General features: G+C 41.6%; 1 protein-coding gene across 5 annotated transcripts in view; it reads right to left on the bottom strand.

The window, feature by feature from the left end:
* LOC122557719 (endoplasmic reticulum-Golgi intermediate compartment protein 2-like) overlaps positions 1-24,610 on the bottom strand; it is a 65,295-nt gene that overhangs the window by 31,081 nt on the left and 9,604 nt on the right. For 4 of the 5 annotated variants that reach the window (XR_006313923.2, XR_015760133.1, XM_087996395.1 and 1 more), the window contains exons 3-9: positions 23,312-23,358; positions 21,035-21,105; positions 20,506-20,546; positions 20,298-20,393; positions 18,141-18,236; positions 11,508-11,563; positions 183-281 (exon numbers count right to left, since the gene is read on the bottom strand). Coding sequence is in view for 3 of the 5 variants with exons in the window: in XM_087996395.1 (XP_087852521.1) it covers positions 183-281; positions 11,508-11,563; positions 18,141-18,236; positions 20,298-20,393; positions 20,506-20,546; positions 21,035-21,105; positions 23,312-23,358 (506 nt within the window). In the remaining 2 variants the exon portion in view is untranslated. The remainder of the gene's footprint in view (positions 1-182; positions 282-11,507; positions 11,564-18,140; positions 18,237-20,297; positions 20,394-20,505; positions 20,547-21,034; positions 21,106-23,311; positions 23,359-24,610) is intronic. The other variant, XM_043705628.2, reaches the window with a different exon arrangement.

The raw sequence follows: 24,610 nt of genomic DNA, 5'->3' as shown, positions 1-24,610 counted from the left end.
CGCTAGCTGTTTTATATTTTTCGCTCAGTCAGGTTAAAAAATGCTACTTCAAAAACAAGTTTCAAAAATGATACTCCTATGTAATAAAAGAGAATTTGACCCAATCAGTAACTAATCATTGGTCCCAGATGAAATATGCTATGAACCTGCATCTCAATGAGTAATTCTTCTGTGCGACTCACTTGTCTCTGTTATTTTCTCAGTGCCATCTAGTGGATGGATTAATCCAGGGTTCAGTTCTCCAAATGACAAATGATCTATTCGATGAGAGAAGTTGTACACTGAAAACAAAGAAATAGCAACATGTTATAGATATTTATTAGTACAGGAATGTAAACTGGACCCAACTGGTCCACATTATTGTTTATACTCTATATGAACTCCTTCAAACCCTCTCCATCAACATATCCTTCTCAGGTTTTCCTCCCTTGTACTTATCGACTTCTCCTTCAATGTAATTTGCTATTCACATTAATGGGTCCCAGAATTAGGAAGATCCACATTCTCACGACTCATGAGTAAACAATTTTCTCGTGAAATCCCTATTGGATTTGTTAGTGACTATCTTATATTTAGCATCTATTTTAGGTCATTGCCCTAAGTAAAAACTTCTCTGCATGTACTCTATGTCTTGCCAAGCCAACTCATAATTTGAAAATCTCTATCAAGTCATCTCTCATCTCTTTTTTTTTAACAGAAAAAAGCCACGACCTGTCAAATCTTCCTTGACAGCCAAAATATTTCAGTTCATGGTATAATTTTAGTAATTTGTTTTTGCATCTTTTCCATTGCCTCTTTGATACCAAGGCCAGAGCTGTGCACATCTGTCAGTGATGGTCTAACTAAGGTTGTATATTTCTCTGCTGTATTCTATCTCCCGATAAATGGACCACCGTGCTTTACTGGCTTTTTATAAATAGCCTTTTTAACCTATGTTGCTTCTTTCACTGATCTGTATGTCTGTAACACAGAACCCTTGTGCTCCTCCAGTCCTGTTAGACATTTATAGATCAAGGAGTGGATAATATATGTGGCTACCATATTTGTTTGTTCAAAATTAAATTACTTCATACTTACCAATATTAATTTAATTTGCCAACCATACACTGATGCAAGTTTACTAATGCTCTCATGCATCAGTTCAAAGGCCTCCACAATATTAACTGCCACAACCAATGAATCATATCAAAGTTCTGCAGTTCTACGATTTCCAGTTGTGAATAGTGGTGGACAATTGAATAACTAACTAGAAGAAGCTGCTCTGTGGACACCCATGTGTGCTAAATGATCGTGAAGCCCAACATGTTAGTGCAAAACAAGGTTGAGGTTTTTTTTATTTCAAAAATATACTTTATTCATAAAATAATTTGATGGCCTGTACTGTTGGACATGCCATACATATGTAAACATTTATGTACAGAGATCAGAATTTATCGTTTGTATATACAGGTCTGTACGTTTATCAATCATATGTCCATATATTTAGCTGAGGCATCAGCAGAGCCCAAATGACTGCGTGGGCCCCCTGTTCTTCTTAGGCAGGCAGATGTTACATGGTGGTCTTTCCCCACTGCGCCTTGGCGGCAGCTGCCCCAAGCTTCAGCACGTCCCTCAACATATAGTCCTGGACCTTGGAATGTGCCAGTCTGCAACACTCAGTCGGGGTCAACTCCTTCAGCTGGAAGATCAACAGGTTTCGGACCGCCCAGAGAGCGTCCTTCACCGAGTTGATGATCCTCCAGGCACAGTTGATGTTCGTCTCGGTGTGCGTCCCGGGGAACAGACCGTAGAGTACGGAGTCCCGCGTCACGGCGCTGCTCGGGCCGAACCTCGACAAACATTGCTGCATTCCTCTCCAGACTTCTTCTGCGTAGGCACATTCCAGAAGGAGGTGTGTGACAGTCTCGTCCCCCCCGCAGCCACTTCGAGGGCAGCGTGTGGTGCGGCTGAGAGTCCGGGCGTGCATAAAGGATCTCACAGGCAGAGCCCTTCTCACCACCAGCCAAGCCATGTCTTGGTGCCTGTTGGAAAGTTCTGGCGATGAGGCATTCTGCCAAATGGCTTTGACAGTCTGCTCAGGGAACCGCTCGATAGGATCCGCCCTCTCCTTTTCCCGAAGGGTCTCAAGGACACTACGTGCTGACCACTTCCTGATGGACTTGTGGTCAAAGATGTTTTTCTTCATAAACTTCTCCACAAAGGACAGGTGATACGGAACGGTCCAACTACTCGGAGTGTTCCGCGGCAGCGAGGCCAGGCCCATCCTTCGCAACACCGGGGACATGTAGAACCTCAGTACGTAGTGACACTTGGTGTTTGCGTACCAGGGATCCACACAACTTGATGCAGCCACACACAAAGGTGGCCATCAGGGTGAGGGTGGCATTGGGTGTATATTTTCCCCCGTTGCCCAGATCTTTGTACAGCGAGTCCCTTCGGACCCGGTCCATCTTTGACCTCCATATAAATTGGAAGATGTCCGGGTGACTGCAGCGGCACAGGTTCTGGGAATAGGCCAGACCTGTGCCATGTATAACAGCAATGACAGTGCCTCACACCTGATGACCAGGTTTTTTCCCGTGATGGAGACTGACCGTAGCTTCCATCTTCCCAGTTTCTGCCTCACTTTGCTGATACGCTCCTCCCAAGACTTGGCGCACATCCCAGCACCCCCCCAGAACCAAATACCCAGCACCTTCAGGTGGTCGGTCCTGACGGTGAAGGGGATTGAAGATTGGTCGGCCCACTTCCCGAAGAGCATAGCCTCGCTCTTGCCTCAGTTTACCTTGGCCCCTGAGGCCCGTTCGAACTGGTTACATATGCACATGAGTCTGCGCATGGACTGTGGATCCGAGCAGAAAATGGCGATGTCATCCATGTACAGGGAGGCCTTGACCTACCGGCCCCCGCTGCCAGGAATAGTCACCCCTCTCAGGCTCACATCCTTCCTGATGTACTTGGCAAATGGCTCTATGCAGCACACAAACAAGGCTGGAGAGAGAGGGCAGCCTTGCCTGACTCCAGATCTGACTGGGAAGCTATCTGATTCCCACCCATTGATTGAGACTTCACTGACAATGTTGATGTAGAGCAGTCTGATCCAATTGCAGATTCCCTCCCCAAAGCCCATTTTGGAGAGAACATCTCTCATATACCTGTGTGATATTCTGTCAAAGGCATTTCCCTTCCCCCCACCTTATCTCAGTCCCAACCCCCAGATTCAGCACCGCACTCTTGACCTGCAATCTTCTTCCTGACCTCTCTCCCCCCCACCCCTCTCCGGCCTATCACCCTCACCCTCACTCCCTCCACCTATCGTATTCCCAGCGCCCCTCCCCCAAATTCCCTCCCCCCTACCTTTTATCTCAGCCCGCTTGGCACACTAGCCTCATTCCTGAAGAAGGGCTTATGCCCGAAACATCGATTCTCCTGCTCCTCGGATGCAAAACAAGGTTGAGGTATTTTCAACCAACATCTGGGTTGGTGGGTGGATGAACCATCCTAGCCTCCTCCTGTGGCAACCAACATCTCACATGTCACTCTTTAGCCAGTTTGACTCATTTCATGTGTGATCAAGAAATAACTGAAGGCACTGGATACTATAATGGCTCTGGGTCCTGACAATATCCTTCTGGTACAACATAAATCGTTTGCTCTAGAACTATCTGCACCCCTAGAAAAGCCATCCCGCTACAAATACAATGTAAAAAAGAAGTACCCAGGTATGTTACTCTAGCCAATTACTGCCCCAGCAGTCAATTCTTCACCATCAGGGAAGATGGTTGTTAACAGTGTGATCAAGCAGCACTTACACTGCAATAACAGATGTTCAGCTTGGGTTTCAGTGCTCATTGCCTGTTGTAACCTTAGCAAAAAAAATGAACAACAGAACTGAACTTCATAAGTGAAACTGCGTGACCTTGACATCAAGATGGGGTGTGATTAAGAAACCCTAATTAAGGTGAAGTCAGTGGGAATCAGGGACAAACTGTCCATTGGTTGGAGTCATACTTAGATGAAAGCAAAATGGTTGTGATTATTGGTCAGCCCCAGGATATCATTATGGAAGTGCACCAAGCTAGTGTCTTAGGCCCAATCATTTTCTGCTCCTTGATTAATAACCTTCCCTTTGTCGTGTGGTCAGAAGTGAGGATGTTGCTGATGCGTGTCCTGTCTTCAGTACTGGTCACAAATCCTCAAGTGGAAATTACCATCTGCAACATGAGAGAATTGAACTATTTCCCCTAGATATTCAATGGCACTGCCCTTGGAATTCTCCAATGTCAACATTCTGGGAGGTTACCATTAACTAGAATTTATCTGGATCAGCCATGTACATACTGTGGCTACCGTGTAATCTGAGGCTGGGAATTCTGCAATGACTAACTCAGATCCTGACTCCCCAAAACTGGCCCACCATTTACAAGGCACAAGTCAGGAATACGCTGGAATGCTTTCCACTTAGGTGGATGAGATCTGCTTGAACAACACTGAAAAGGATTTCACCATCAAACATCAAATCCACCATCTTAAATATTCACTCCCTTTGCAACTGGTGCACAGTGGCAGTGGTGTATACTGTTTGGAAGATGCAATGCAATAACCTGCCCAACTCAAGACCCCTTAAATCAAGAAGGACGAGTGCAGAAGATACATGGGAATACTGCACTTGCACGTTCTGCTCCAAGCTGTAAAGCATCCTGATTTGGAATTATATCACAATTTCTTGACTGTCGCTGAATCAAAATCCTGAACTTTCCTCCCTTAAATCACTGTGTCTATTGAAACCACATGGTTCAAGATGTCTGCTCATCATTAGCTTCTCAAAGGAAATTAGTGATGGACAATAAATGATGCCTTTGCAGCAATGCACACATTGCAAGTATGAGTCATATAAAAGATACTGGCCCTATTTAGTGCCAGCCTGGCCCAGTAGTATCATGATCCCATCTTGAATCAGAATGGGAGTCTCATTTCAGAGAATTAAGCAAAACATTTAGGTTGACATTCTCAGTTCAGTAATGAGGAACACCACATCCTCAGACATCCATCTATGTAACAAGGCAATCTCTCTTCTCTAAGGTACATGTAAGAGATCCTATGACACTGCTTTAAATGGAAACATGGTCATTCTCCCTGATGATCTAACCTAATATTATGTTAAAGTTGAATTATTTAGTCATTATTATTTGTTGATAATGGAATATTGCTTTGCGCATATTGACTGCAGGGTTTCCTACAACAGTTTCTACATTTCAAAAGTACTTCAAAGGCTGTAAAGGACTTTGAGTTGTCCTCAGGTCAAGAAAGGCGCTGTATGAAAGCAAGTCTTTCTTAATTTCTTTATCAAGTCTAGAACAATTAACCCTTGGAAAGAGCTCAGTTTGTACATCTGTAAACAACAGCTGAGCCTGATAATACACTAATAAACTTCACCATGGGCGAAAGGATAAACAGGGTGCATTGAACTCTTGTCAGCGATAGTCTGTGTTAGTAATGCAACACTGAAGCCATTCTTTCCATCTTTTGTGCTCTCATGTTTTGTGCAAACGATTCTTCTTTAGTCAAAACATAAAAGAATTCTTTTTCCTGGTGTGTATGTGTGGATGATATTCTGAGAATTTTATTTTTCTTTCAGCCTATTCTTTTGATCTTCATCCCCAATGGGCTTTTTGTTTTAAGTCTAATGATGGAAGTGTGAGTGTTGGAGTTGATTCTCGTGACTCCAAGGAATACAAGTGCCATTTTAACAGCAGTACAGGTATCTCATTACTGGACTCTATTGCTAAGCAATTGGCTGAAGAACCAGATATATTTTTACACAACAAAGGCATAAATGATATTTTCAGCAGCAAATGAACTGAGGCAAGGATCGAGTCAGACAAGTTACAGAGATGAAAATGGACAATCTTAATGATGACTTTGACAAACGGTTTGATGCTCATTTTATTTTTAAGTATGACACCAAGGTTACAACTGTCTGGTTTACTCTCATGAACTCGGATTTCACCAGTTTCCTCATTTCCCCTCCCCCCACCTTGTCTCAGTCAAATCCATCGAACTCAGCACCGCCTTCCTAACCTGCAATCTTCTTCCTGACCTCTCCTCCTCCACCCCAGTCTGGCCTATCACCCTCACCTTGATCTCTTTCCACCTATCGCATTTCCGACGCCCCTCCCCCAAGTCCCTCCTCCCTACCTTTTATCTTAGCCTGCTGGACAAACTTTCCTCATTCCTGAAGAAGGGCTTATGCCCGAAACGTCGATTCTCCTGTTCCCTGGATGCTGCCTGACCTGCTGCGCTTTTCCAGCAACACATTTCCAGCTCTGGTTTACTCTCATAGCATTGCTAGGCAGAAGAAAAACATTAGCAACTAAAGAATAGGATCTGTGATTGAGATGGAAGGCAATAACTTCAGTTTTCTGAATTTGAAGTTTCTGGAAGAAATTTCTGCTCCTCTGGTAATAGATGTTGGACAAGCAGTCTGGTAATTTAGCGACAGGGGAAGGGTTGAGAGAGGTGGTCATGTGATAAAACAATCATCATCTGTTTAAAATGCAAACATTTTTCTGATGATGTTTCAAAGGAATATCATGCAGGTGAGAAATAGGAGGGGATGGATCCTTCAGAACCATGGTGGAAATTGCGGGAATGAAAGAGAAAAGGGCACTGGTTAAATCAATAAGAATTAAATCTGAAGAGAGCAGTTCCACTCCAGTGGGCAGCAGTGGAAAGGTGAAAGAGCATCTACCATGTCAAAGGCATCAAGAATGATGAGATGAGACTGTTTGCCCCTAACATAGTCAAATTTAATAAATTTTGTATGATAACAGCTATTTCGCTACTGTCATGGGGGTGGATGTGTTGTTGGAATTTGTATAATGACAGCATGGTCAACAGCTTTGGAAAGGAACTGGAAGTTGAAGATTAGGATTGTAAAGATTGTGGGGGCCAAGGACTTTATTTGAGGAGAGGTTTCTTCTCAATGATTTACCTTCAAAATGAAAAATCACAAGGTCATGAATTTTTGGTCTGCACTCTGATAACTGAGAATTAGCACACCAATTCCTCCAATGCCTGAAACACCTCCCTGTGTCTTTGGACACAATGGCCAAGGGGTGATTTGACTAGGACTCTGTGTATAATTTTATTGCTTTATTTTTCTGTTTTGATTGAATAGTAGAAAAATGCATGATATAGATTTTTGTAATAAACTGTAATGGCCTTTTAAAAATGGACGCAGAGGAGTTGGAACTGTGGATATGATACAGGACCGAAAGGATTCATTCGACCCATCTTGTCCATGCTAACTCCTAATCCCATCTTTATACACATGGTCCATCACCCTGCACTTAAGGTGCAGATCCAGGTAATTTTTGTGAGAATTTAGGGTCTCTGCCTCTACCATCAACTCACACAGCAAATTCCAGACCCCATCACCTCGATATAAAAAGGTTTTTCCTCACGTCACCTCTAATCCTTCTGTCACTTAGATTGAATCTGTGATCCTTGGGTTTTAAACTCTCTGCCAAGGGTAATTTGTCCTTCTGCCTACTCCACCTTACCCCCTCACAATTTTGTATACCTCAATCATGGCACCCTCAATGTTCTCTGTTCCAAGGAAAACAGCCCAATCTCCATGTAGCTCCAATTCTCCAGCCATGGCAGCATTCTAGTTAATCTCCTCTGCACTCTCATAAGATCAATTATGTCCTTGTAGTGTGGTGACCAGAACTGGTGAGGCCACAACTACTCCAGTTTTGGCCTCACCAGTGTCTATACAGTTTCATTATTATATTCTCTATTTTGGTATTCTATACCTCTGCCATTGAAGAAGACCATTCCAATATGCCTTGTTTACAACTTTACCAGCCTGTAATGTTACCTTTAGGGACCTGTACACTTGCACGCCAAGATCTCTCTCTTCATCTACATCTATCAGTATATTCCCATTTGTTGTGTATTTTCTTTTACTGTTTGACCTCCCAAAATAGATTATTTCACACTTCCCAGAGGGTGAACTCCATCGCCACTTTCCTGCCCAAACCATCAATCTATCAATATCATTTTGGGGCTTATGGCTATCCTCTGCACTATCCACTACACGGCCAATTTTTGAGGGGTCTGCAAATTTCTCATTGGGTGCACCTCTCCCCCACTTTCAAGTCCAAATCATTAACATATAAAACAAATAGCAGGGGTCCCAACACTGAGCCCTGTGGAACAACCCTTGAAACAGCTTTCCATTCACAAGAGCAACCATAGCCTATTCCTCTTTGTTTCCTGATACTGAGCCAACTTTGGATCCAGTTCAACACATTGCTCTGTATCCCATGGCCTTTTACTTTTTTGACCAGTGTGCCACATGAGACCTTGTCAAATGCCTTACAAAAAGCCATGTAGACAACATCCACTACAATACCCTCATCAATCTTCCTTGTCACATCCTCAAATAATTTAATCAAACTTGTAAGGCATGCCTTCCCTTACCAAAGCCATGCTGACTATCCCTGACTTCTCTGTGCCTTTTTAAGTGACAGTTTATCCAGTCTCTCAGGATTGATTCTAACAATTTGCACACCATTGAAGTAAAAGTGACTGGCCTATAATCATTTAGCATTTCCTTGTATCCTTTTTAAACAATGGAGCTCTATTTGCATTCCTCCAGTCCTCTGGCACCTCACATATATCTAGCAAAGATTGGAAAGTAATCCTCAGAGTATTTGATATTTCTTCCCAGACCTCTTTCAATATCCTTGGGAACAATCCATCTAACCCTAGCAACTTATTCACTTCCAAGGATTCGAACTTTTCAAACACTTCCTCTTGCATCATGATTATTTTGTCTAATATTTCCCACTGCTCCCACTATCCACATCATCCCCTTCCTTTGTGAATACGAAGACAAAAATATCATTTAAAATTCTTCTCATCCTCTGCATCTTCACACGAGTTCTCTGATAGGTCCCACTTTTTCCTTAATTATCCTTTTGCTCTTTATCTTTGCATTTTTCTTTATCTTGTTTGCTAGTATTTTTTCATTCCCTGTCTTTGATTTCATTTCATTTTTCACTTGACCCTGTACTTTCTATACTCCTCTAAGCTACCAATAGTGTTCACTTTTTTTTATGACTAGCATAAACTTTCTTTTTCTGTTTAATTGTCCCCTATTTTTCTAGATAACATGTGGGTCTACATTTGGCAGTAATAATCTTATTCTTGGAGGAGATATGTCTGCTTTGTGCTTAAAGGATCTCACTTTTTAGTGTCTCCCACTGATCAATCTTTTAGTAATCCTGTCCAGCCCACCTTAGCCAAACCACTTCCCAGTTTTGTAAAATTTGCCTTTCCCAGTTAAATGTTTTACTCCGGATTTATCTCTATCCTTTTCTTTAATAATACACTTCCAAATAAATCTGTTGGACTATAACCTGGTGTTGTGTGATTTTTAACTTTGTACACTCCAGTCCAACACCGGTACCACCACATCATGGCTAGGAATGTAGTTATACTACGATGGATACAGCTGCAACTTAGTATTTATCTCAAGAAGAATCATAAAAGACATTTGAAATTCAGTGAGCATTTGTCCAAGGGTATAAAGGAAGATGGATCAATGCTTCCTTGGCAGTATGGATAGTTCTTTCTAAATCTTACTTAATTTGGAAGAATAGGAACCACTCAAGTTAATGCGTGAAACAGTTAAAAAGTGAATTACAGTGGTTAAAAGATAACAGTTAGGATTGTATTCCAGACCTGTGCTATCCCATTACCCAAGGTGGAAGCATGGTTCAGTAGTTTGGGATAGCATCTTGGTTTTATTTTCTCTATAAAATCTGGCTGGGTACAGCCATTGTGTCCAGAGATATTAGGAGATCCTGTGAAAACAGTTCCAAGTCCTGCTGTTATGATAGCATTGCATTTTCTCTCTGCAACTGGGAGTTAGACACCCCAGAAATGGTATGCATTCTACAGAAAAGGAATACAGAAGATTGCAAATGCTGTGATGGCAGCACAAGTAAGGAAAAAGGGCCATCTCTCGTTCCCTGAAGCTGTTTGACACGCTGGGTTCCCACCACAAAAGCAAGCTCTGAATATTTGACTGCAGAAGTCAACACAGCTGCTGAATTCAGTTATTCAACTTCAACCCTCATTCCATACAACAATCACTTCAAATCCAAGCTTAGCACCTGCAACAATGTCTTAAAGAACTGAATTGAATATTATCTTTATTACACCGTTTAATGTTACCTGCATTTTGATGTTGTAAATACTTAGTTATTTTAAATATCATATATCAGTGGTTGTATTAAGGTAACTTTTATCTTGTTTAAACATTAAGTTTGCTGCTGGTTATTTTTCTTACAGACACACACACAGTCACGCACACGATGCATACAGTCTTCTTTAAGGATATGCCTTGTTTGTAGTGGCAACAACTATTTATAGAGTCATAGAGATGTACAGCATGGACACAGACCCTTTGATCCAACCCATCCATGCTGACCAGATATCCTAACCCAATCTAGTCTCACCTGCCAGCACCCGATCCATATCCCTCCAAACCCTTCCTATTCATATACCCATCCAAATGCCTTTTAAATGTTACAGTTGTACCAACCTCCACTACTTCCTCTGGCAGCTCATTCCATACATGTACCACCCTTTGCATGAAAATGTTGCCCCTTAGATCTTTTTTATATCTTTCCACTCTCACCCTAAACCTATGCCCTCTAGTTCTGGACTCCCCCACCACAGGAAAAAGACTTTGTCCCTAGCGTCAGTGTAAGTCAGTGTTACATTTTGAAAGCTTTAGTTAATAACTTAGGTGTCTTTCTGTACCAGCATCTTTACTGTAGTGATTAATAAGTTCCAGATTATCAACCAACACTTCTTACTCAAAGAAAGGTCCTGAACACTGAAGAGAGCTAGCATAAAGGAATGCTTCTAAATATACTGTGCATATTTGAGTTTGTGAAGAGAGGGAAGTATTAACAGAAACAATTTGCTTTTATATATCACCTTACTCATTTTCATTGCCAGCTCAAAGCGCATGTCTGACAGTGAATCCCTGGCACTGGTATTATGTGAGTGAACACGGCAACAGTTTTACACATAGCAAAATCCTAAGTGAGTGACCATTTTTTTTCTTGATGATGTTATTTATTGGAGAAATGTTGGCTCAGCCAGAACTTCCCAGCTCTCCTTCATACATTTTCTTTTACATCCACCTGATGCTCTATCAGTATGGCAGTGGTGTGTCAGTGTAGATTTTGTATTCAGGCCTGTCCATGGGATCTATCTGTGTTTCTCTAAGTCAGAGGTGAAAGACCTACCACTGTTCAAGTAAAGGCTAGAAGCAGTTAAATATTTTTATATGAGGGGAATGGTCCTTATCTGGACCCTATCCATTGAGATTTGAGTGTATCCTGGGAGCAGCTAGTTGGCTGTAACAGTAGGCAAAGAATATTAATAAAGCAAGTTACAAATTATGCAGGAAAAGTTACCTTTAGGATCCTTTGTGGCAAGTGCATGGGCATGGCCAAATGAGAGTTGGTATGGTCTGAAAAGCAATAAAAATGATGTTTCACAATTTAGTATTTTGTTCTTGGTACATACAAATCACAGGTACTCATCAAACTAAAAGATTTCCACATGAGGCTGGATTATCTATGGGACACAAATTTAAGATTTTGGCAAGAATTGTAGCAGCAATTGAGGTGGCATGGTGACTAAGTGGTTAGTACTGCTACCTGACAGTGCCATGGATCTTGGTTTGAATCCACCCTTGCGGGTTTCCTCTGGGTGGTCCAGCTTCCTCCCACAGTCTAAAGATGTGCAGTTAGGTGGATTGGCCATGCTAACTTGCTCACTGTGTTTAGGCTGGGTGGATTAGCCATTGGAATACAGGGATGGGTCTGGGTGGGATGCTCTTTGGTGGGATGGTGTGGACTTGGTTGCCTGAATGACCTGCTTCCACATTGTAAGGATTCTGACTGAAGTAGAGAAGATAATCTTTGAGCAGCAATTAGTCATGATTTGGAACACTCTGCCCATGATGGCAATTGATATGGAGACAATTAATATATTCAAAAGGAATTTGTTTTGGCACTTGAGAATATAGACTATGGGGAAAGAGCAGGGAAATAATGAAAGCTAATTGAACATTGAACATAGAACAAAACAGCGCAGTACAGGCCAATCGGCCCTTGATGTAGCGCCAACCTGTGAAACCAATCTGAAGCCCAGCTAATCCACACTATTCCATTATCATCCATACATTTATCCAATGACCATTTAAGTGCCCTTGAAGTTGGCAAGTCTATGACTGTTGCAGGCAGTGCATTCCACGCCCTTTACTGAGTAAAGAACCTACCTCTGAAATCTGTCCTATATCTATCACCACTCAATTTAAAGCTATGCCCCCTCGTGCTAACCATCACCATACGAGGAAAATGTCTCTCACTGTCCACCATATCTAATCCTCTGATCATCTTGTTTATCTCTACTAAGTCACCTCTCAATATTCTTCTCTCTAATGAAAACATCCTCAAGTCCCTCAGCCTTCCCTCCATAACAAGCAACATCCTAGTAAATCTCCTCTGCACCCTTTCCAAAGCTTCAACGACCTTTGTATAATGCAGCGACCAGAACTGTACACAATACTCCAAGTGCGGCCACACCAGAGTTTTGTACAGCTGCAGGATGACCTCATGGCTCCAAAACTCAATCCTTCTACCAATAAAAGCTAATACATCAAATGCCTTCTTAACAACACTATCAGCCTGGGTGACAACTCTCAGGGATCTATGTAAATAGACACAAAGATCTCTCCACTCATCCACACTACCAAGAATCTTACCATTGGCCCAGTAGTCTGTATTCCTGTTAGACCTTCCAAAATGAATCACTTCACACTTTTCCCATTAAACTCTATTTGCAACCTCTCAGGCCAGCTCAGCAGCTTATTTATGTCCCTCTTGCAACATTCTACCACACTGTCCATAACTCCACCGAATTTAGTGTCATCCACAAATTTACTAACCCATCTTTATATGCCCTCATCCAGGTCATTTATAACAATGACAAACAGCAGTGGCCCCAAGACAGATCCTTGAGGTACACCACTAGTATGTGAACTCCAGGATAAACATTTCCTATCGACCACCACCCTCTGTCTTCTTTCAGCTAGCCAAATTCGCTAAATCACTCTCAATCCCATGCCTCCGTATTTTCTGCATTAGTTTACTGCAGGGAACTTTATCAAATGCATTACTGAAATCCATGTACACCACATCAACCACTTTACCCTCATCCACCTGCTTGGTAATCTTTTCAAAGAACTCAGTAAAGGTTTGTGAGGCACCACCTACCCTGCACAAAACTGTATTGACTATCCATAATCAACTTATTCCTCTCTTGATGATTATAAATCCTATCTCTTATTATCATTTCCAACACTTTACCCAAAACTGAAGTAAAGCTGACTGGTCTATAATTACCAGGATTGTCTCTACTCCTCTTCTAGAACAAGGGGATAACATTTGCTATCCTCCAGTCTCTAGCACTATTCCTGTAGACAATGATGACATAAAGATCAAAGCCAAAGGCTCTGCAATCTCCTCCCTAGCTTCCCAGAGAATTCTAGGATAAGTCTCATCTGGCCCAGGGAACTTATCTAGTTTCACACTTTACAGAATTGCTAACACCTTCTCCTTATGAACCTCAATCCCATGTGGTCTAATAGCTTGTATCTCAGTATTCTTCTCGACAACATTGTCTTTTTCCTGTATGAACACTGATGAAAAATATTCATTTAGCACCTCTCCTATCTCCTCAGACTCCACATACAACCTCCCACTACTGTCCTTGACTGGTCTTAATCTTACTCTAGTCACCCTTTTATTCCTGGCATATGTATAGGAAGCTTTAGGGTTTTCCTTAATCCTACCTGCCAAACACTTCTCATGCCCCCTCCTGGCTCTTAGCTCTCTCTTTAGGTCCTTCCTGGATAACCTGAAACTCTCAAGCTCTCTAACGGAGCCTTCACGTCTCATCTTTACATAAGCCTCCTTCTTCCTCTTGACAAAAGAATCAACTTCTTTAGTAGACCACGGTTCCCTCGCTCAACCACTTCCTCCCTGTCTGGCAGGGACATACTTATCAAGAACATGAAGTAACTGTTCCTTGAACAAACTCCACATTTCAATTGTGCCCTTCCATGCAGTTTCCTTCCCCATCCAATGCATCCTAAACGTACCTAATCGCATTATAATTGCCTTCCTCCCAACTCTTGCCTGTGTTATATTCCTATCCCTGTCCATCGTTAAAGTAAACATAATCAAATTGTGGTCACTATCACCAAAGTGCTCCCCTACCTCCAAATCTAACACCTGGCCAGGTTCATTACCCAGTATCAAATCCAATGTGGCCTCGCCTCTTGTTGGCCTGTCTACATACTGTCTCAGGAAACCCTCCTGCACACATTGGACAAAATCCGACCCATCTAAAGTACTCAAACTATAGCGTTTCCAATCAATATTTGGAAAGTTAAAGATCCCCATAACAACTACCATCCAGAATCATCTTTGCTATCCTTTCTTCTACATCTCAGAGAAAAGAAACTGGAAGAGACTTCAAGGGGCCTATTCAGCTCCTTCTGTGTCTTATGGTTCACTTGAAAGAAGATGAGCATTGATAAGATCCGATGAATTTTCTTCCTCCTTTAGTATATTTGTACATAAGTTATTCCAGAAATTGAAACAAAAACCAAAGCGCTGGAGAAACCCAGCAAGTCTAGAAGCATCTATCGAGAGAGAAAAACAGGGGTAGCAGTGGTTAGCAAACATGGAGAAAGTCTTCACACTCTGTAATTTTTAGGCTCAATGTTGAGTCCTGAGGGCTGTAAGATACCTTGGTCGAGATGAGGTGTTGTTCCTCCAGCTTGCCATTATCCATATCCATCACATTTTCACACCTGTTTTGATGTTGGGGAGACCTTCAGACACATCGACCTTTTTCCTCAGCTGAGGATTCCCCACCACTGTGGTTGACAGGTCCCTCAGCCATGTCCGATGCATTTCCTCCCTGCCCACCCTCTCACAAAGACAGGAGGAATCCCTCTTGTTCTCAATTTCTATCTCACCAACCCCTGCATCTAAAAGGAACATAAAACAACATTTCCACAGACTCCACGAGATACCTATTCCCCTTTCCTACATTGTCAGCATTCCACAGGGACCATTCTGTCTGGGACACCTTCGTTCACTCCGCCTACACTTACAACACCTCCCCACTCCCCCAAAGCATCTTCCCATGCAATCACAGAAGGTGTAATACCTGCCTGTTTACATCTTCCCTCCTCACTGTCCAAGACCCCATACAGACTTTCCAGATAAGCCATTGATTTACCTGCTCTTTCTTCAATCTAGTCAACTCTATTCACAGCTCAGAACGTGGTCTTCTCTGCACTGGGGAGATGAAATACAGACTGTGTGGCTGCTTTGCAAACCACCTCTCCTCTATCGATAAAAATGACACTGTGCTTCCAGTTGCCTGCCATTTCCACACACCATCCTGTTCCCACACCAACCTTTTTGTCTCAGGCCTGCTGCAGCGCTCCAGTCAGGATCATTGCACGTTGGAGGAATAACACCTCATCTTCCGCCTAGGTACCTTGCAGTCCTCAGGACTCAACATTCAGTCTAACAATTTCAGAGCATGAACACTTTCCTCTACGTTCATTATTCACCCTCACATTCCCCCAGATTCTGTCCTGTATGGACTGCTCCAGCACAACTAACACCATTCTCAACTATTCAGACTTCCCTTTAGCACCAATTCACCATTTCTCTCTCTCTGGGCATTTTCTCCATTTGTTTGACTCATTCCACTTCCCCACACATCCCTTCCAACCATGCCACCTCCTCCCCCCACACAAACCCCTCCCCTGTTCCTGATATCACCATAAATACCAGTTCTTTGTTTTATTTTACTCCAAAAACTGAAGTGAAATTGCAAAAGGGAACGAGTCACAAAGTATTGTAGGAAACTCACTAATCTTTACTTTGGGTTTTTTTTAAAAACTGCAAAAACTATTTACAAAGGTCATGTGGAACATGAATGGTTGGACCCAAAAGAAAAGATGTAACAGCCTGGGACTCTTTTTCTCCAGAAAACAGACATTCGAAAGGAGACCTGATGGAGGTCTTTAAAATGATGAATGAGCTAGTTAGGGCAGTCATACAGAAGATTCTTATATTTCAATATGGATAGCTACATATGGACAGAGGGTGGTGATGGAGGATTGCTTTTCAGACTGGAGGCCTGTGACCAGTGGTGTGCCACAAGGATTGGTGCTGGGTCCACTACATTTTGTCATTTATTTAAATGATTTGGATGTCAGCATGGGAGGTATGGTTAGTAAGTTTGCAGATGACACCAAAATTGGTGATGTAGTGGTCAGTGAAAAAGGTTATCTCATAATACAACAGGATCTTGATCAGATGGGTCAATGGGCTGAGGAGTTGCAGATGGAGTCTGACATTCTTAACAATATATCAATTGCACAAATTAGTTCAACTCCAGCAAGTTAAACCAGACCACTTCTTTGTTGTCCAGGACACTCTTCAGAAGAGTGTCCTGGAAGGAAACTGCTATTCTTACATGGTCTGGCCTACATGTGACTCCAGACCCACAGTAATGTGGTTGACTTTCAACTGTCCTTTGGGCAATTAGGGATGGCCAATAAATGCTGGCTTGGAGAGTGATGACTACATCTCGATTGAATTTTTAGAAATTGACAGCTCAAGCAGTCAATATTGCTGCCTGGAAAAATATCCTTCCTGGATCCATAGTTCAGAAATAAAGTGCCATTTCAGTTCTCTGGTCTGCTGGTCCTCAACGGCTTCTAAGATTACTAAGAATTCCCTGGGATTGAGGGCTAAGTTGTAGCTATAGCTCCAATGGCAAAGCTCTTAAAAGTAGAGTTGCAGGTAAACAGGATAGTGAAGAAAGCATTTGGAATGCTTGCCTTTATTGGCCAGTGCACTGAGTACAGGAGTTGGGAGGTCATGTTGCGGCTGTACAGGACATTGGTTAGGCCACTTTTGGAATATTGCATGCCATTCTGGTCTCCTTCCTATCAGAAGGATCTTGTGAAACTTGAGAGGGTTCAGAAAAGATTTGCAAGGATGTTGCCAGGGTTGGAGGTATGAGCTAAAGGGCGAGGCTGTATAGACTGGGGCTATTTTCCCTGTAGCACTGGAGGCTGAGGTTTTAGACTTTTTAGAGGTTTATAAAATCATGAGGGGCATGGATAGAGCGAATAGACAAGGACTTTTCTCCGGAGTGGGGGTGTCCAAAACTAGAGGGCATAGGTTTAAGGTGAGAGGAGAAAGATTTAAAAGGGACTTAAGAGGCAACTTTTTCATGCAGAGGGTGGTGCGTGTAGGAAGTGCTAGAGGACAGGGTACAATTAGAACATTTCGAAGACATCTAGGTGGGTATATGAATGGGAAGAGTTTGTAGAGATATGGTCCAAATGCAGGGAAATGGGACTAGATTTATTAAGGATACCTGGTTGCATTGGACAAGTTGGACCAAAGTGTCTGTTTCCATGTTGTACATCTCTATGACTCTCTAATGGGACAAGTGGTGTTTGCTGAAGAATGTGGGAATTTAGATATAAACATGAGGGAGAAAGAATAGCAGATGTACTGACCTAATGAGGTAAACTAGTGTGGAGAAAAGGCTTTTGAGCACCCTAAAGCATTGAGACAGTTTGGCCTGTTTCATAGCTTTAATTTCTCTGTACTTCCTATAATATTGGCTTTGAGCAAGGACTAAGTGAGGACTGCAGATGCTGGAGATCAGAGCTTAAAAATGTGTTGCTGGAAAAGCGCAGCAGGTCAGGCAGCATCAAAGGAGCAAGAGAATCGACGTTATGCCCGAAATGTCGATTCTCCTGCTCCTTTGATGCTGCCTGACCTGCTGCGCTTTTCCAGCAGCATATTTTTAAGCTTTGAGCAAGGACTGCCTGTATCACGCACTTTTTGAATTATGATTTGTTTACTTAACAAAGTTGTGAGGCTGATTTGTGCACTTTAAAAACACTGCAAAGTTATCAGGATTGTACCAACTTCCCAGCCATAATATGTAAATTCCCTGCAACTTTGTTGAGTTTCAGTGAACCATGAATCCTGCAGGCATTTGGAGCATCTCTGGAGTCAACAACCCTGAAAGCAAAATGACAAAATCATTTTCAAATGTTATTTGCACATTACTTTTCCCCGATAGACTTTAAAATCCACAGGTTCTAATCAGATGCAATTTAAACATTTCAGCATCAAGATTAATCCATTGTTATTTTAATGCATTTAACAGTAAGCTTGATAAATAAAATAGAATCCCTGTAGTGTGGAAACAGGCCCTTTAGTCCAACAAGTTCACATCAGCCCTCTGAAGAGTCAGCGCTTTTTGAGAAGATTTATAGCTCAGGATGATGATAAGTATGTAAGTTAGCTCGCTGAGTTGGAAGCTTTGTTTTCAGATGTTTAGTCACCATACTAGGTAACATCTTCAGTGAGAGTCTCTGGTGAAGTGTATGTTTAGCTGTCACGTGACAAACCAGCATCTACAGAATAACAACAAACACAAACCAAATTCTTAGCTCCAAAAGCAATCATCCCAACACCCACAAACAGAGTTGCATCAAGACATTTCAATGAGTTACATCACACTGCAGCCCCCAAGAACTACAAAAAGCAGAAGAAACACATCGATACAACGCTTTCAAGAAAAATTCTACCAACAAACACAATTGACTGATTCCTCAGAAACAAACCCAAACAAGCAGACATGACGTAACCAAAAACTACAGCCACAGTACCTTACATCAAAGACATATCAGAAATGACTTCCAGATTACTCAGACCCCTTGGCATCATGGTAGCCAACACACTTAAACAGAAAGTAATGAAACTAAAGAATCAATTAGATGCTACTAGCAAATCTAATGTCATTTACAAGATACCACGCAAGAATTGTAAAAAACACTACATCGGACAAACTAGCAGGAAACTTGCCACCAGGATACATGAACACCAACTGGCCACCAACAGACATGACCCACTCTCACTAGTTTCTCAACATACAGACAAAGAAGGACATCACCTTGACTGGGACAACACACACATCCTTGGACAGGCAAAACAAAGACTTGCCCAAGAATTCTTAGAGGCATGGCATTCTAACCAGAACTCCACCAATAAACACATCGATTTAGACTCTTGGAAAAAAAGAACTGGAAATGCCATCACCCACCTTAAGAAACCAAGACCTACAAACAGAGAGGTGGGACATACCACCAACGCTTCATCGGAGACTCTCACTGATGATGTTACCCAGTATAGTGATGAAATGTCTGAAAGCAAATTTTCCAGCTCAACAAGCTAACTTATAAACCTCTGAAGAGTAGTTTGCCCCAAACCCTTTTCTCTACATTTGCCCCTGACTAATGCACCTAACCTACACATCCCTGAACACTACGGACAATTTAGCATGTCCAATTCACCTAACCTGCACATCTTTGGACTGTGGGAGGAAACCAGAGTACCCAAAGGAAACCCTCACAGACATGGGAAGAATGTGCAAACTCCACATAGACAGTCGCTGAAGGCTTGAATTGAACCCAGGTCTGTGGTACTGTGAAGCAGCAGTGGTAACGACTGACCCACCGTGCCACCTCTATGAATATGAATGAAAAACAAGAATACAAATAAGAAGTACAAGAAATGCAGTCACTAGAATACATAGAGCATTAGATCATACAGCATGCATCTGTGTTTTAGCTCTGAGTAATTCTAGGTACACTGTACCTTCTGATACCAATGTGAACCCTTGGTATCACTGGAAGCCACCAGGATTGGAAAATCATGGCAGTGACAGGGGCTTGCCTGCTTTAGTATGCCTGGGAATGAGGATGGAGCTCTGGCTATCTTAAAAATGTTTTGATGGGTTATGAGCATTAGGTTCAGGATCTGATTCCCTGCTTTTTGGCCTGTTTGCTCTGAGGTTCCAGATTGAAATTAAGCATAGTCATAGGGATTGAAATTAAGCATAGTGTAGGTAAATGCATTAATTGAGACATCCACCTGAGAGGGTAAACAAGGCTTAAAGATGACACAATGTAATAATGTTTAAGCCCTTGGAGTAAGCATTGAGCCTATAATCTCCTACCTTGAATTCAAAAGTGTTACAATCAAACTAAATTGATATATGCTAAGTTATGTGTTTACCTTGGACCCTTTGTTGTTCCATTAAATGATGACTTGATGAGGAATTCCAGCAGATTATGTTCCTCGTTGAGTTGTTGTTGAATAGTTTGTATTGTTCTGCAGGTAAATGTAAGTTTTCAGATTAGTTCTGTAAAGTATCTAAGTTCCTGTTTCAATAAGGACAGATTATCAAAATGCCAACAGGAAGAAAATGACTTTAAAAACATACCTCTGCCAGACTTTCTCCTTTTCTGTGAGTTCAAAGCAGGTCTAAATATTTTTAAAAGTATATGATATATTATGTTATAATTCCACTCCTTGGAAAAATGTGAATAGATGAGACTGGTGAAACAACAGCAGCTTTCATTTATATAGCATTTATAATGCATTGAAACATCCAATGGCACATCATAGGAGGGTTATCTGACAAAATTTGACACGGAGCCACATAAAGAGAAATTGGAACAGGTATCTAACAGCTTAGTCATAGAGGTAGATTTAAAGGAAGGACTTAGAATAGAGAGGAGGGGAGAGGCAGAAGTTGCACATTAACAGGGGCTATACCCAGCCATCCCTCTTTATTTCTTTTCCTCTGTGCCAATCTCTAAGGACCTTGCACTGTAGCGTCTTCTGGACCGGATGTCAGTGCTGCATATAGCTTAGAGGGAATATTGGCTCCTCAAAATCTCTTAAAAGCAAGCTGTGAGTCTGCTTGCACACGCACATCAAAGAGAAAAGTGAAGCTGATAAAAACTTACTGGCTCATACTGAAGGTCTCCAGACTCACCAACCCTGATTTCTGTCTGATCAATCATGTCTGCTCCAACATCTTTGGATAACAACATAGAACAACAGAAACAGGAATGACCTTGCAGGCATTTTTTTTTATTTTGATACACTGTTTCCTTCTACACCCTGTGCTTATTTAGCTTCCACTTAAATGCTTCAATATTGTTTCAACTGCTCTTAACAACATTTCAATTTCTTGAACCTCTGGATCATTTTAAAGGTCTCCATAATGTGAGTCCTTAGCCTCTTCCTTTCTAGGGAAACGATTTAGCCTGTTCAACCTTTTCTAACAGGTAGAACATGTTAGATTTTATTCTGTTTCCTCTCAAGTTGTGGATACTATCGTCGAGAGCTCCATTTATTCTCATTGCTCATGGTCTTAAGAAAGAGGGACCTTTCTGGGCCACTTCAGAGATCAGTTAAGAGTCAACCAGGTTTGTTGTGGGATTGAGATGCAACATTGGCCCAGTCAATAAGGATATTGGTGAATAATTTGAGCTTTAGCAATGCAATGAAAAAAATAATTATTATTGACACCAAAATAACTATGGAAATATATAATTGCAATGAAATCTTCTGGTGTATTTTAGGGAAATGAATCTACCACCTATACCTGGACTGGCCAACAGTTTACTCCAGTCCCAGCTTGGTGTTAATGCATAATGCTCTCTTGGCAATTTGGAGTAGGCACAAAATGCAATGCCATCCATACCTACACAGCAAAGGCATATTGAAAACAAAAATGAATAGCACATAGCCTCAGAACCTATATATAAAATTGGAATCCATGATCCTGTATATCCTATTGCACTATCAGATAACTTTGACTATATTCAAGATTATAAAGAAAGCCCATGCAAACCTCCAAATACACAGATCCCCTGTTTCAGGTTAATACACTATGGAATAGAATTGAATTGAGTTGTAGCCTGGCCGATGTTCTGTAACTATATCAACTGCTCTTAGGCATCACTCAGCTAAACCTTTAACGTAACACCTTATGTTTTGAAAATTTGAGACCATGGATTCTAAAATAGATGAAAAGTTGATTTCGGCTTTTCAGTTCTATGAAGATCTAATCCTTATTTTAACGGTTGGGAAGTAATTTTAAATCTTGAGATCAAACAGCATTGACAAGCATTCTGTGAATTCAGTGAAATGATCAGCAAGCTGTCTTGGGGGATAATTGCTAAAGTGTCAGCTGATTTGAGTTTTAAAACCATGAAAAAGAGAGAGAGAGGGAAAGATAGAGAGGAACCAGAGCAGATTCATGCAGCAAGGAAGGCCCATACAGCAGAGCTGCTGCCATTAGTAGTCTCCAAATAGTAATAGCTGGGAGAATCCTGAGTTGTCCAAAGCTAACGAAGAAGAAAAGCTTCAGAAGCAGAAGGCTTGAGGATGTCAAAGATGAAGACACGTTACAGAGCTGTTGAAGACGTGAGTTTACATAACCCATACTAAAGAACAGTGAGTTGAGTTTGCAGTTTGCTTTAAGGACCGCATTGAGAGACAGCAACTGGACAAACTATCATCCAGTGAATGCAAAGCAATTTAAGGAAGGTAGCCAATTACAACCATGTCAGGTGAGCAAGAGGCTTTAATGTGAAGGTGTGGGTGACTTTTCAATGAGGGTTGAGTGTCTGTAAGGGTCTTGTTAGAATAAAAGAACTTAATCTTTCTTTCTGATGCAGAGTATTAAGAAATGCATCAAGATCTACTTCAAATGTACCCAATGATAGAGCTTCCACAACTCTCCTTGTAGCATATTCCAAAGATTCCCACCTTCTAGGTTAAAAAAATACCCCTCATCTTGGTCCTAAGTGGCTTCCCACATTTAGAAATTGTGTATTATGTTTATAGACTCCTCAGCTTGGGAGACATCTATCTTGTTTATCCCTTTAAGTAACTTGTAATTTTCAATGAGCTATGCATATACACATCCATATTTGTCTATAAGAACTTTTAACAGAACTTGTACATCTACAATTCTCTTCAAGACATTTTATCTCAATTAATTTAAAGACATACCTTCAACTAATAGAAACACTTTTCCTTTTCTGTCTTACTTATGCTATACACCTTTATCCAATCATCCCTCAACCTCCTTTGGTACAACCTTGACTCCACACTAAATCCTGTAGTTAAGTTCCCTCACCCCGAATTATTTGGCTGAATTTACTCTACTTCCCCGCAAAGGTCTTCAGATCCTCTTGAACAGTCTTTGCAAAATTGTACCAGATACTTACAGTCACATTGCATGGCCACTGTGATATCAAGATTTACTTGGAGCTTGCTGAAAAAAGAATGCAAAGTAGATTAGAAATTTGTAATATCAGAAGGGTTTAATTTCCACAGTGGGGTCTTGTGATTGGATGCCATAACCTCAACATAAGTTGCGTGATGAAGAGACAAGCTCCTGTTACAATACAGCCTTAAGTTTCCATCTCTGACAGTGAAAATATCTCAAGCTGTTTTTTTCTTTCCTAAGATTTAATTATGTAGTCAATGTGATGGGCCTATGCCATCTATTTATATATTACCAATGCCTACAATCTTGGCATTACCAATGTCCATAGTCTAAACCTCCTCAGGTTAGATGGTGTAGTGTTGGGCTTAAAAATGCTATCTCCAAATCTAACTATTAAGGGTTAATTGTTAACTGATTTTAAATACAACACAGCAGCAAATATGGTGCCAGTTTATCATCCTACCCTGTCTGTTTGGGGATATGCTGTGGACACCTGTGATTTATGACAAATGGTGATAACAACAAACAGAGCTACCAGGAAGGTGATTATGACCAATGTCCAGAAGGTCTAGTATGCCCCTTCTATACCATTGCTTTTGAACCATGTACATTGCAGAAAAGCGGGAGTACTTGCAAATACAGTAAGTTACCACCCAATAATGCAATCATTCACAAAACTTTTCCTCACTATCTGTGTGAGACCAGCATTCATGTTTTCAATCTTAATGATAAGCGAGAGGAATCATCTGTCAAATTATGTAGTGATAAAATTTATCATCTATGATGCAATTGGACATAACACTACATAATCAAAGAACAGAAGGCGATAATCATGTATTGCATCACCAATCAATTGAGTAGCGTACCGTTGCACACAGCCAAGACCAATTGATTCACATAGCCGGCAACTTAGGAATCCTTACTGTGCATCATTGGTGGGGCATATTTAAGGGGTGCTCACCTAAAGCTTCAGCAGTACACTTACTCTTATGTCATCCAATAGTTATAATATTGTTAATTGTTTGTTTCTTGTTTTATGTACCTGTGCAGTGGCCTGTTAACTATCACTGGGTGGCACGGTGGCACAGTGGTTACCACTGCTGCCTCACAGCGCCAGAGACCCGGGTTCAATTCCCGACTCAGGCGACTGACCGTGTGGAGTTTGCACATTCTCCCCGTGTCTGCGTGGGTTTCCTCCGGGTGCTCCGGTTTCCTCCCACAGTCCAAAGATGTGTAGGTTAGGTGAATTGGCCATGCTAAATTGCCTGTAGTGTTAGGTAAAGGGGTAAATATAGGG

The sequence above is a fragment of the Chiloscyllium plagiosum genome, unplaced genomic scaffold (assembly GCF_037043375.1).
Source record: "Chiloscyllium plagiosum isolate Xiang-an unplaced genomic scaffold, Cpla_swu_hap1 HiC_scaffold_18, whole genome shotgun sequence".
Taxonomy (NCBI): Eukaryota; Metazoa; Chordata; class Chondrichthyes; order Orectolobiformes; family Hemiscylliidae; genus Chiloscyllium; species Chiloscyllium plagiosum.
This window is presented reverse-complemented; position numbering and strand designations above follow the sequence as displayed.